The 14101-nt window shown below is 43.9% G+C and overlaps 1 protein-coding gene across 1 annotated transcript in view; it reads right to left on the reverse strand.

Annotated features, from left to right (window-relative positions):
- The window catches only part of CHCHD3 (coiled-coil-helix-coiled-coil-helix domain containing 3), a 189125-nt gene that overhangs the window by 24873 nt on the left and 150151 nt on the right, over positions 1-14101 (reverse strand). The window contains exon 6 of the mRNA XM_061989580.1: positions 9729-9799. Coding sequence (XP_061845564.1) covers positions 9729-9799 — 71 coding nt within the window. The remainder of the gene's footprint in view (positions 1-9728; positions 9800-14101) is intronic.

The raw sequence follows: 14101 nt of genomic DNA on the forward strand, positions 1-14101 counted from the left end.
AAAGGATCCAACATCCATGAGGCACACATGTGCACCATTTTGCTCTTTCGAACAAAAAGTTTAAGAGTTAATCCAGTGCAACTTTGCACAATTTTATGTGTTTATTTCAGCCTGCCAGCAGCACAGAATCATAGAATCATAGACTCATAGAATCATAGAATGGTGGGAGTTGGAAGGGACCTCCAGAGATCATCCAGTCCAACTCCCTGCAGAAGCAGGTTCACCTAGATCTGGTCACACGGGAATGTGTCCAGGTGGGTTTGAAGACCTCCAGAAAAGGAGCCTCCACACCCTCCCTGGGCAGCCTGGGCCAGGGCTCCCTCAACTCAGCACTGAAATAGTCTTTCCTTATGTCTAAATGGAACTTTGTGTGTTCTATCTTCATCCCATCACCCCTTGTCCTGTCATTGGATACAACAGAATAAAGAGGTGTCCCAACCTCCTGACATCCACCATTTAGATTGTAAATGTCAGCAAACAAATGAACTTCCTCCTTTATCAGAACAGCATTTCTATTCTCTGGATGTTTTGAGAATGAGAATTCCCATTCTCAAAATGCAAATGAATCAGCAACAGGTTGCTGGGTGAGTGTTGGAAGATACAGAAATGTTTGTGGAATACTCAAGGTCAAATGGGCACTTTGTGCTGAAACCTTGTCTGCTAACCAAAGTCCAAATGTGCCCTCATGGGCAAGAAGCCAATGGCAGCCCGGGGGCAGCAAGCAGAGTGTGGGCAGCAGGTCAAGGGAGCTTGTGCTGCCCCTCTGCTCTGCCAGAGCTGCTGAGGCCTCATCTGGAGTCCTGTGTCCAGTTCTGGGCTCCCCAGCTCCAGAGGGACAGAGAACTGCTGGAGAGAGGCCAGTGCAGGGCCACCAAGATGCTCAGGGGACTGGAGCATCTTCCTGCTGAGGAAAGGCTGTGGGACCTGGAGCTGTTTAGTCTGGAGAAGAGGAGACTGAGGGGGGAGCTCATGAATAGTGACAAATATCTCACTGGTGGGTGTCAGGAGGTTGGGGCAGCACTTTTTTCTATGGTATTCAGCAACAGGACAAGGGGTGATGGGATGAAGCTGGAACACAAACAGTGCTATTTAAACATAAGGAAAAAACTGTGTCAGTGTTGGAGTGAGGGAGCCCTGGCCCAGGCTGCCCAGGGAGGGTGTGGAGGCTCCTTCCTTGGAGGGCTTCAGGCCCCACCTGGACACGTTCCTGTGTGACCTGATCTAGGTGGGAGCTGCTTCTGCAGGGGGGTTTGAACTGGATGATCTCTAAAGGTCCCTTCCAGCCCTATCATTCTGTGATTCTACTAAATCTCATTGAGACAGCTCAATCTGTCCTCTCCTAAGCAAACTGGAAGATAAAAAACGATATTGGGAGAAAAGCTGTAATTAGAAGTGCAGCTCTGTCAAGTGAAGGAGCTGTTAGAGCATAGCTGTTCCCCTCACTATGCCTAACATCTTACCTAGTTCCCATAGTTCAAGAAGTAAATATGTTTTCCACAGTTTAGCCTTTCTATAGTGTTTTACATTTCAGCTACAGAGTAAGGGAGGTGCAATACACCTGCCAGATGCCACAGTTTTCAGGTCTGGCATTAACTTTTTCTACTAGCACTAAAAAAAGAACTTTTACCTTTGAACTAGGAGGCCCTCACGTGAACTAGGAGGCAACAAGACAGCTTCATTACTTTATAAGACATCTTAACACTATACTTACAAACCTTATTTTCTGAGTATGACACTACTATGCACCAAAGCTCATGATCTGATGTTATTTCCCCATATGTCTAATGCCTCGTTTGGCTTTACGACTGTGATTTCACTTAGTTGGAGTCAAAGCAGAATGACTGAGGTCTACTTTTTTCCCTGATTTAGCCCAACACTACTGTAAGGGAGGCAAAAAAAACCTCGTTAATTACCAGCAATAGCAAATGAGCTGTAATGGAGGTGTTATGAATGTAAATCAGTGATGCCTGATGCGGCAACAGCAGCATCTGTGCACACAGCTTCCAAAGTAATGAGATTGTGCTGATGTACTGGCATCCTGCTTTGATCACTTCATCTTGTTCAAGAGCTCTGATGGGAAAACAAAGGTCGGTGGCACTGACCTCCCTTCCTGCAGCTTGCACACACACAAGTGTTAGTGACTGATTGCTGTCTTTCCACCCCAGGATTTCAGAACGGACGGTTACATAGTTGGGGGCCTTAACTGAACACACAGCACAAGTTCCTGCAATATGAAATGTCATGTTCTACACATGTAGAGGTAATTGGCCATTCATTCTTCACCCTGTAACCAGAAACAGGTGTATGCTGCTTAAAAAAAATCATACCATCAACTCTAAAATAACGTGCTGCCTTCCAGAAAGGGAGGTTTGCTGCTGGGTGCTCTGAAGTGGGGGCTGTGAGATTTGTGGGCTTTGATCCTACAGATGGCTTGGACTCATCAAAAACATCCTTAGAAAAGGTATTTGTAAATCACAGCAACAAAAGATTACAAAAATACAGAACAAATTAACGATAAAAACAAGAGACTGAGGGCTTTAACCTGCCTTGGTTTAATACTGTAATTGGGAAATCATTTACTCATGTTTATAGAAAATCCCAGCAAAGGATGCTTAATGTATTAAAACAAGAGGCTTTAGTCCTTAAAAGGAAGCATGGAGCCAGATGTACCACTGCAGCGCATTACACGCCAATGATGCCGTCAAGAGTCAGTCCTTGGCGGGCCTGAGTGGCTCAGGAAACTGCAGCCAGCAGCAAGAACAGTCCTTAATGAGTGCATCCATCAATTTGCAGGGGACTTGGTTGATTACCAGCACACAAAACCAGGGGACACGCCAATTTAACTGCTGGCCACTGATGCATGAAGGAAGAATTTCACTCACTTGCTTTCCCAGGGAAGTCCATAAAATTACTTCACACTTCTCTCTAAGCAAATACAGAAAACCTATGGTGTGCTGAAACATGAGCACAGGCTTCCCCCTTTGAACACACCAACCAGACTCACCTGAAGAGGGAAAGGGATGTTCAGATAAAGAGGTATGTTTGCTCACATGGTTCACCTACTACAACACCCTACAGTAACTAACCTACTATATCTAGCCTACCTTGCAGAAGATGCTTTTCTTATCTAAGTATTAATTAATATCAAATAAAAAACTCCTGGTCATGACTTTGTGCTGTACTAAAATGGATTTTAAGATTGCTTTCTCCATTCCAGACTGTGTGAAAAACTAGTGATAGCCTGAGGGGAGCTTTAATGAATGTACCCACGATTTTTAGAAAGGAAACAAAAGGGGGAAAATAGGATTATGGCAAACATGGAAAGAATTGGCTTGGCCCTCTTAATTAATGTGCTAAATTTTTGAATACTAGATAATTAAAGAATAAAAAGTGAATACAAGTTTGAATATGAATAGAAGTTAATATAACTCTGTGTAAAAATCCACATTCAGTGCTTCAAACCTACCTCCTGGCCAAAAAAGCACAGTTAAAGTTCACATTACAGCTCAAATATTTCTGTGGAAACACATATCCCCATGCAAACAGGCTCCCAATGTGGAAACACACATCCTCATGCAAACAGGCTCCCAATGTGGAAACACACATCCTCATGCAAACAGGCTCCCAATGTGGAAACACACATCCTCATGCAAACAGGCTCCCAATGTGGAAACACACATCCTCATGCAAACAGGCTCCCAATTTTTGGCTTCACAGAAAAACACACAAACATGATGCCAGAATCCCCTGCTCCCACTTCGTTCAGAATGAATCTGCATCCAGCTAAAAAGTGCAGAATTAATATTTCATCCAGCTCTGTTGAGTGCTCTCGTTCCTAATGGACTGTATTGATCAAAGGAAGACAGTTAAATATCTGTGTTGCTGTAGGGAAAACTGCAGTTGTCATTTATGAAGTGATAGTCATTTCATAGGTAAATCTATCGAATAAAGGGTTTATAGAAGTTTGATATTCAAAGGCTGTTCAAAGAATCTTCCCTTATAGATGCCAATGGGTTGCAGAGCAGCTGAGACAGGGGTAACTACTGATCACCAAAGTCCCTTCATCAAACCAAGCTGCTGAAAGAATGGGCAAAACTCTGTCCAAAGGCAGAAACACATAATTCTTGCCTCCTCGCTCTGATTCAAAGGACTGCACGAGGCATGCATGGCACAAAGGCTTTCATCAGCTGAGGGAATGCTGTGTCAAGGTAAAATCACGTCTACAAAGCAGTAGTAGAAAGTCAAACACACTGCTTGAATGAGCTTTGCCACAGAAGCCCTCAAGTAAGTCTATCAGGACCAAGTACTGGCTGAAAGGAGCGAGGAGAGGAAACAGATTCTGTCTCATTCATCTTGCATTCAAAAAGAACAGCATTTTGGATGTACAAGATAAATAACAGAGACTGAAAAGATTTGTCGTGTCTTTATCAAGTTCTCTTCCTACCTGAAGCAGCTCTATGCATTCCAAAACCAGACTGGTTTAAACATGAGAGGCGACAATATGACATCCCCTGGGCAAAACACCATTTACCCTTTGCTTGTTAAGTGTAATGCCATTAGATCAGATATCAGACTGCTTAAACGAAGGTAAGCAGCTCTCCCTGCTATGCTCCCCTCTGCATGGTGTTTGCATGGAGCCCGTTGTCTTTGGCTGAGCAAAGGGAGCTCAACTTGAAGAAGGCCAAGTCTGCAAGCTCTGTCCATGAATTTCTAAATAGCTTTCCATTTGCTGTTACTGGAAAAGTACTATGCAGTGTTTCACAAATAATTTATCATCTGCACTTTTAACTCCAGGTTTTAAAAGCAACTAATGCTAATGAAGGTAGGAAAAGGAACTGATAGAAAATGGAAAGTTTCTCACCAGTGCATCTGCAGAAGCAGAAGCTCTTTGGCTATTATACCACCTGGATTTCTGTGTCATGGCAGTATGTGAGTACAACTTGATAGTTACTGAAGATATTTGTATTAAAGAACTATCAATATTCCCAATGTACAGATAGGGCAGAAGAGTCACCACGTGTGCCTAAGATCAGAAGGGTAATGAGAATGGTGAAATAAATCCAAACTTCCTTGGTGTCAATCCAACATTGTCATTAAAAAGCTTATTTTCTCTCTATATTGCCTTTTCTTTTTCCCTCAGTGTCCAGAAAAACGGCACCATTGCTTTGTGACTCAATTATATTTGAAGATGGAAGTGTTGCTGTTATTCATTTAACGTGGCTTCATTACAAACTTCCTCAGCTTCACCTCCCAGTTCAAAAGAACAGCAGCTAAAACACAACTTACAGGAAATACTCCCAATGTTTCTCTGTATTTACAGAGGAGCACACACAACTGTGCTTTAAATCTTATTTTCAGTAAACATTAATGAACCAGGTTTCGTGATACAGAAGTCACCAATTAAAGGAACACATAATATTGATGTTTTGTCATTTATTCCCTATCCTGAATCAAACCTCCTGCTGAATACATTTTCAAGGTTGTAATAGCCTGTTGCCTGGCTATCACTGAGCCCTCACTCCCATCAGCAGCCAGAGCAATGGAAATGATCAAGGATCATATGAAACGTATTGATTTGGTTTGTGAAACTGTCTTTAAAAACGTCTCAAATGTGTGAAGACTATATACTGTGTGAAACAGCCTGAGCAAATCCCAAACCTTTCTGTGTCGAATCAAAGGAGCACCTCCAGCTCCTGAGAGGCATTCCTCTTGATGGCAAGGTTCAAAGGTGTCATAGTAAGGGAATAAAGCCATCAACATCTCTAATTCAGAATAAACACTCAAGCTTCCAGAAGATGCAAAGAATCCTCTGTGATTAAAACTGTTAATTTCACCCAGGGGTCTATCAACACAGAATCATGTTACTGCTTTGGTTGGGAAAGACCTTTAAGATTGACTCCAATCACTCACCTCACACTGGGAGGCCCACCACTAACCCACATCCCTCAGCACCTCAGCTCCACGGCTTTGGGACCCCTCCAGGGATGGAGACTCCCCCAGCTCCCTGGACAGCCTGGGACAATGTCCAACAGTCCTCTCAGTGAAGAACTTCCTAATAGCCAATCTAAACCTCTCCTGGTACAACTTGAGGCTGTTTCCCCTTGTCCATACAAACACATATAAACCTTGCCCCACGGTGCACATGATTCCGAATTTGGCTTTGTTGTAGACACAGCAGTTTAGAAGTGACACTGTTTGAGATACTGGGAATAATCCCACCCTTTGCTTCACTCAAACTCCACCAAAATGAGCACCTGATCCTCAAGGAGGACCTGGATTTTCTAACAGTTTGGCCAGCTGGGGACTAAGTTATTGGTGAGAAATCAGCAGCAAGAAGCAACTCCATGTTGCCCATGGAGTTTAATAGCAAAATATGGTGGAAAAAGCACGAGTGCACAACTATGAAGTCTGTTATCCAGCATAAGGATACAAAATCCACAGAAGATACAGTAATAACATTTATTTTAGGCAGAATTTGCCCTATCAGCTTCCTCTACTCCTAAATGAATAATCAAGATGATACTTGGCTCGAGACACCACGAGGGAACAAAATGTCACCACCACAGCTGCCAATTTTCCCACTACCAGCCCTTCAAATTAAGGACAAAAAACCCCCTCCACAATACAAATGTACAATTTGATTAGTTAAAGTTCAAACCTTTGCCCAAAGCTCAGCTCTTCCTGTAATATCACATTCTTTTCTTCTTGTGTAAACTTCTCATTATAACAGAGACATCTTTGTAATATAATCATTCTGGTTATAATGTAACTGTGGGTAACATAACTCCTGCATTAGGAAAGGCAGCATGCTCTAGTAATGTTGTTTTAATGTAATTTGTGTACTGCAGGAACTGACTGGACCTGGTCATTTAGGATTTGATCAATGGGAATTAGTGTCTTAAAGAGATGAACCATTTGATAATTCAGAATTTGATCAATGCGAATCAGGGCCTCAGAGAGATAAAACATTTATCATGAACATTTGGAATATCAGCCTAACCCAGGCAGTGCTGGAGAAGGTTGTAAGCAGGCATCAATAAGGGCTGCAGACAAAGCACAGAAGACCTGCCAGTTGTTCTGGGATAGTTGGGTTTTCCCTTTTAATGAGGTGAATTATCCCTAAAGACTGATGAAGCCACAGCTGATGCACTTGCAGGGAGTAAATGGAGGAAGGAAAAGGAATATCCAGGAAATATTTAAGTAATTATCCACCTCTCTTTGCTCTTGAAAGAGATGTACTCTGAGAAGTCACAGAAATGAAAGTTATCTGAACAAAAAGTAGGAACTAATTCTAGACGTGTTTAAAAGTGAGGCTACTTCATAATCATATCACAATTAGATCTATTAATCTTGCACTCAGAACCTGAAATCACTGACATACAGCACATTGGTTTGTGCATTAACAAAATTTAGCAGTTCAATCTTCTTTAATTCTTCTTTTACAGCCAATTAAACAAGCTCTTTAACCACCACTGCTTGAAACTCTGTCCTCTATCCTCACATGCAATTAAACTTCACATGAGAAGTGCCTGGTGACACCGAGAGAGCATCATCTTTAGGCTCCACTAAATCATTTGTAATTTATCCATCAAGTTGCATACAAAAGGCAGCGATAAAACAACATCTGCTGAATTGAAACCTTCAATAAAAGGCATGGCATTTAAAAGCAATATTCATATTTCATGCACTTTATCAAGCCTACTGCAATTTATGTGCATCCTTCAGGTACCTTTTCTTTTTCATACTGGGGGTTTTTTTGGTTTTCTTTTAAGGAAAATGGACCAAAATTGCATCCACTGATCAGAAAGGTCCCAGGAAATTTGGCTTGAAGTGCAAAAGAAGCAATTTCAGTCTTACTGTGAAGACTAGTCAAATAGGTGATTTCTATTTCAACCTCTAGTCTCTAGGAAATTAGGAAAAGGCCAGTCTCCTCAAGAGTTAGGAACTTCTGATTCCCTCTCCAAATCCCTCTTCAGTAAATACTCCTTGGTTTATCCAGATAAACCAAAATATCCTTCAAAATGATTCTTAGATATTGCCTGCTGCTGAGGATTTGCCCCTGTTTTATCTACCAGCTTAATATGAGCAAAAAAGGAACCCAAAAGCATTTGATTTACATTTGGTTTGATCATTTCTGTATTAGAGGAAGGGAAAAAAAGATTCCAAAGCCATTTCCCACCTCTGGCTGCAATAACCAAACAGAGCTATCAACTAGTACTTCAAATCACAACAACAGCTTGTTCTGCAATAGTGAAAGTGAGATTAGGCAGCAATTAAGTTTTTAAAACCTGAAAATACTCCAACTATAACAGAGCAAGGAGAGAGAACCCCTTGATGGGAATCTTAACACAGAAGAAAGAAATGATGATGAATAACAACGTGCCAGGCTGCCCATACGTAATGGGAAAGCCTCCAAATTACATCAGACCTTGAGTCAATTGCCACTTAGTTCCTCCTGTATGTGGGACAGATGAATTCAGTCCACAATATACTCTGCACCTTTAATGAATTAAGAGACTTTACACACATGTACTACAGCATATTTAACAATTTGTGATAGGAAGACATAAAATGAGTTTTATCTTACAGTTAAGAACTTTATTTTATGGAATCATACAATGGTGGGGGTTGAAAAGGACCTTGAGAGATCATCCAGCCCAACCTCCCTGCTGACACAGGTCCCACCTAGATCAGGTCACACAGGAACACACCCAGGTGGGTCTTGAAGCCCTCCAAGGAAGGAGCCTCCACACCAACTCCCTGACACCCACCAGTGAGATATTTGTCACTATTCATGAGCTCCCCCCTCAGTCTCCTCCAGACTAAACAGCCCCAGGTCCCACAGCCTTTCCTCAGCAGGAAGATGCTCCAGTCCCCTGAGCATCTTGCTGGCCCTGCACTGGCCTCTCTCCAGCAGTTCCCTGTCCCTCTGGAGCTGAGGAGCCCAGAACTGGCCACAGGACTCCAGATAGGCCTCAGAAGGGCAGAGCAGTGAGGGAGAAGAACCCACCTTGACCTGCTGCTCACACTCTTTACAGCATTATCAGCAGCTCACAAAGGTTTTTTCTGTACTTGCTCATCAAGAACCACAACAACAAAATCCCAAAAGGAAAGAAAATCCCCTCACAAACCTAAAAATTGCCACAGAATAATTCTGTACAGAATGTCTTGGTGACTGCTGAGACTCAAACTTTGCAAAAAGTTCTCTCTGCATCCTTACTAACATGATAAATGGAACCTTCTGCCTAATGGATGAAGCAGCAGAAAGGGACGAGTCCGAGGCTAAGGGTCAGAGTCACTTTGATCCATCAATTACTGCATCTTCATTTAAACCATCCTCAGGACTCATAAAAATTATTTAATTTGACCTTCACTGTTAAGGGCAAAGTGAAGTTGCTAATTTAAATCCTCTCATATCACTCAAGCACTGGATGAAAACTATTGTAATGCAAAGCTGGAGCCACATTTGTAGTGCTGCATTTAGAGAAAAAAAATGCTAAGGAATATATTTGTAGAATATCAATTAATTAGTAAAAGACAAACTGCACAGCCACTTTCTATGCAGCTTACAGTTACTCTGCATTGGCTTCCAAATACTTTGCAGCTCTCTCATTTCACTAACCAGCACAGACTGATATAATAGGGGGAAGGGGAATTCTTGTGCATTTTAATGTGGGTAAGACCATATCTAGCTACCAGGATCAGAAATAACAGGGGAAAACACTTACTTGAACCGAGATGACACTTCATCAGCAGCTTTTTGGTATTGCTCTGTGGTCACTTTGTAGAACTGGGCACTCTGGAAAGAGAAAGAAAAATACAGATTTAATAGGAGATCAATTCCATGCATGCTAATATCTAGTAAATCATGTTAATTTGGATATTCTATCCATTTACTTGCTCAGAAATATGCCCTAAACCAAACCTAACCAAACCTACCCCTCAAATCAGGTATTCCACACACTTTCAGAGATCACTTCTTTTTTTAATTAGATTTCTTTAAATTAATGTATAGTCCTGGTTCTGCAACAGATACAGGAAACTGTAGCTGGAATATTGTGTCAAGATGGACAGGGAGCTGCTGGAGAGAGTTCAGCACAGGGACACCAAGATGCTGAAGCGAGTGGAGCATCTGCCTTGTGCTGAAAGGCTGAGGGAGCTGGGGCTCTGCAGCTTGGAGAAGAGGAGCCTGAGGGGTGAGCTCAGTCATGTTCCAAACCCATCAAGGGTGGGTGTGAGGAGGCTGGAGCCAGGCTGTGCTCAGGGATGGCCAATGATAGGACAAGGGGCAACGGGGACAAGCTGGAATAGAAGAGGTTCCAAAGCAACACAAGGCCAAAGTTGTTCCCTGTTGAGGTGAGGGAGCCCTGGCAGGGGCTGCCCAGATGGGCTGTGGAGTCTCCTTCTCTGGAGCCATCCCAACCCCAGCTGGATGAGTTCCTGTGTGCCCTGCTCTAGGTGGTGCTGCTCTGGCAGGGGGGTTGCACTGGATGAGCTCTCCAGGTCCCTAAAACCCTTAAGATTCCAAGATTCTGTGACATGGACTAAGAATCACATATTTAACACGAGTTGCTGTTGAAGCCTTTGAAGCTTCTCCGTGAGAATAAAAGACTAGATGAGGGGAGAGCAGTGGATGTCGTCTACCTTGAATCCAGCAAGGCTTTTGACACTGTCTCCCACAACATCCTCATCAGAAAGCTCAGGCAGTGTGGCTTGGATGAGTGGACAGTGAGGTGGATCAAGAGCTGCTGAATGACAGAGCCCAGAGGGTGGGGATCAATGGCACAGAATGGAGTTGGAGGCCTGTGGGCAGTGGAGTTGCACAGGGATGGGTTCTGGGGCCAGTCTTGTTCAACATCTTCATCAATCACCTGGATGAGGGGACAGAGGGACCCTCAGCAAGTGCCCTGATGGCACCAAACTGGGAGCAGGGGCTGATTCCCCCGAGGCTGTGCTGCCATTCAGCCAGAGCTGCACAGCCTGAGAGTTGGGCACAGAGGAACCTGCTGAGGTTCAACAAGGACAAGGGCAGAGTCCTGCAGCTGGGAAGGAACAACCCCCTGCACCAGCACAGGCTGGGGATTGACCTGCTGGAGAGCAGCTCTGCACAGACACACCTGGGAGTGCTGGTGGATAATAAACTGACCATGAGCCAGCAACGTGGCCCTCGTGGGCAAGAAGCCAATGGCAGCCTGGGGGCAGCAAGCAGAGTGTGGGCAGCAGGTCAAGGGAGGTTGTGCTGCCCCTCTGCTCTGCCCTGCTGAGGCCTCATCTGGAGTCCTGTGTCCAGTTCTGGGCTCCTAAGCTGAAGGGTTTCAGAGCCAGGTGGATGTTGCACTGAGGGCAATGGGCTGGTGGTTGGTAGGGCTGAGACAAAGGCTGGGCTCCATGAGCTTAAAGGTCTCTTCCAGTTGAAACCATTCTATGATTCTATGACGTTTTCACTGCCAAAAAATCCAGGAAATACCTTTCAGTTATTAATTTCCAACATGGAGGCCAGACAAGATTGAATCATCAAGCAATAAAACTTTTCTATACTTAAAAATGGCAAAGTTTCTCAGTGGGATGTAGACTATTCAAATACAAATCACTATAATGTTGTGATGCTTCATGTCTAGATAATACATGCTTGGTATTTTTCAAAAGGTTTTTATAGCCTTGGCACAGTTGGACCCAAGCTGTAATAACTAAGGCACCTGGCTTCACAGTTGGAAGAATAAAGAGCAGTCAAAGTGGTTTAGAAGTTCTCCAAAACCATTTTTCTCTGAGTGGTGGGGCAAACAGGTCATGAAGATGTTATAGAGGTTTTGTTGGCAATTGCAACAACTCTTCTGTAGCTGTGCAGCTCTCAAGTCATCTGGTATACTCAGGGAGTCATGCTAGCAGAGGAACAAAACTCTTATAATGCATGATTACCTAAAACCATTTTGAATGCTGATTTTAACAATCCACCTACTGATACCATGGTTTAAGGTTACTCGTGCCACAACGTGATTTTGCACCTTGAAAATATTTAACACACATAAACGGCACAACTGAGTCCATAGCAAGTGTCACTCCAGTTTTATTTTGGGCAGAGGAAGCAGTTTTACTTATTTAAGACATAGGTTTATGAGAAAGCAATATGTCTAAAACATTGCTATGGAAAACAAACATTTGAAACCCTTGTATCACAGTTTCACAGAGTGGTGGGGGTGGGAAGGTACCTCTAGAGCTGCTCCAGTCCAACCCCCTGCTAAAGGAGACTCGCTTTGATAAAGTCACACAGGAATGTGTCCAGGTGGGTTTGGAAAGGAATATGAGCCTCTATACCCTCCCTGGGCAGCCTGGGCCAGGGCTCCCTGCCTTCAGCATCAAAGTACTTTCTCCTTGTGTTAAGTGGAACTTTTTGTGTTCCAGTTTCTGTTACTACCTATTGTCCTGTCATTGGAGACAACAGAAATAAGTGCTGCCCTATCCTCTTGACACTTTATAAAACTTGGAAGTGTTACTGAGATCCCCCTGAGCTCAGGCTTCTGTTCCCCAGGCTCAGCAGCCCCAGGGCTGCAGCCTTTCCTCCTCACACACATCTTGCAGCCCCTCAGCATCTCAGCAGCCCTGCACTGGCCTCTCTGCAGCACTTCCCTGGCTCTCTGCAGCTGGGCAGCCCAGCACTGGCCACAGCCCTGCACATGAGGCCTCAGCACATGGGGCAGAGCACAGGGGCAGCACAACCTCCCTCCCCCTGCTGCCCACACTCTGCTGGATGCCCCCAGCATGCCATTGGCTTCTTGCCCCCCAGCCCAGGCTGCTGCTCATGGGGAGCTGCTGCCCCCCAGCACTGCCAGCTCCCTCTGCCAGAGCTGCTCTCCAGCAGCTCCCCCCCAGCCTGTGCTGCTCATGGGCTTGTTCCTCCCCAGCTGCAGGACTCTGCCCTTGCCCTGGGGGACCCTCAGCAGCTTCCTCTGTGCCCAACTCTATGACTGGAGAGATAATTCTTTTGTAACAGTCAAAGATGACATAGTCTGTGTGACCACTGGGTTAGTAAACATGTGCTGAGCAACATTTATCTGTGCCAAAGGATGTTATGAGGAATGCAGGTTAGATAGCCCAGTACAGCAAAAATACTTCATGGAAACTCCAGAAGAGGCAGCACTATCTAAAAAATAAAAGCAAGCATCTTTCCTTTCCATTTGAGGATCTCACCTTGTGATCTTCCTCCTTGTGAATTCTAATCCTGACACATAGAGAAATGACTGAAAAGAATCCCAAGCCTGGACATGGCTAAAATTGTATTGCAAGCCTAATATTTGACTACAAATGATAACAAATTGTATAACATGCAGTGTGGTCAAAGGTCATGCACAGATCACAAAGAGCACGGTGTTCTGCTGCACTCTTGCTTCTGAGATTTAGACCTAATAACTCATTTGTACTGGAATCAGAGTTTCCACGCATGTGCCTCGGGGTCATTTAGTTTTTCATAAATCATCCTTGGCCAATATGAAAATGAAAATGAAATCCTCCTCACACCAGTGACCCCCTTGCAGTTAGCAATCTCAGCTGCCCAATGACAGTCACATCCAGGTTCCCTGGCCGGAGATGAAATCAATAGGTACACGATTAGACAGCAGAGTGACTCGGGTGCGAGTGAGGACAGGCCACCATTTGAGATGATGAATAGCTCTCCATCATCCTGCAGTCCCCTACCATGCTAACATTTACTATAATCTTATTTGGGCTGTGATTTATCTTTCTTTTGCCTGATCAATAAAGATGAACACAACAGTTGTAAGGATCGATTGCAATTTTTTATCATTTTCAAGCATGAAGGAGCATTTCTGACACAAAAACAATACTCTGAGTGTAACTGTTCTACTTTTTAATTGCAGTCCAAGTAATCAACTGAGCTGCTGTATATGCCAAGGAGTTTCAATCCTACAGCAGACTCAAGCTATCAAGAAATAATTTGTTAGCTTACATCAAGTGTCCTCTTGGAGTGGATCTGCCTTTAAAATCAGCTTGGGTTTTCTTTCAGAGATATGGTCTACAATCCACAGATTGGAATCTGGAATTTTGTGTTCAGTTCTTGGCCCCTCAGTTCCAGAAGGACAGGGAGCTG

The sequence above is a fragment of the Colius striatus genome, chromosome 1 (assembly GCF_028858725.1).
Source record: "Colius striatus isolate bColStr4 chromosome 1, bColStr4.1.hap1, whole genome shotgun sequence".
Taxonomy (NCBI): Eukaryota; Metazoa; Chordata; class Aves; order Coliiformes; family Coliidae; genus Colius; species Colius striatus.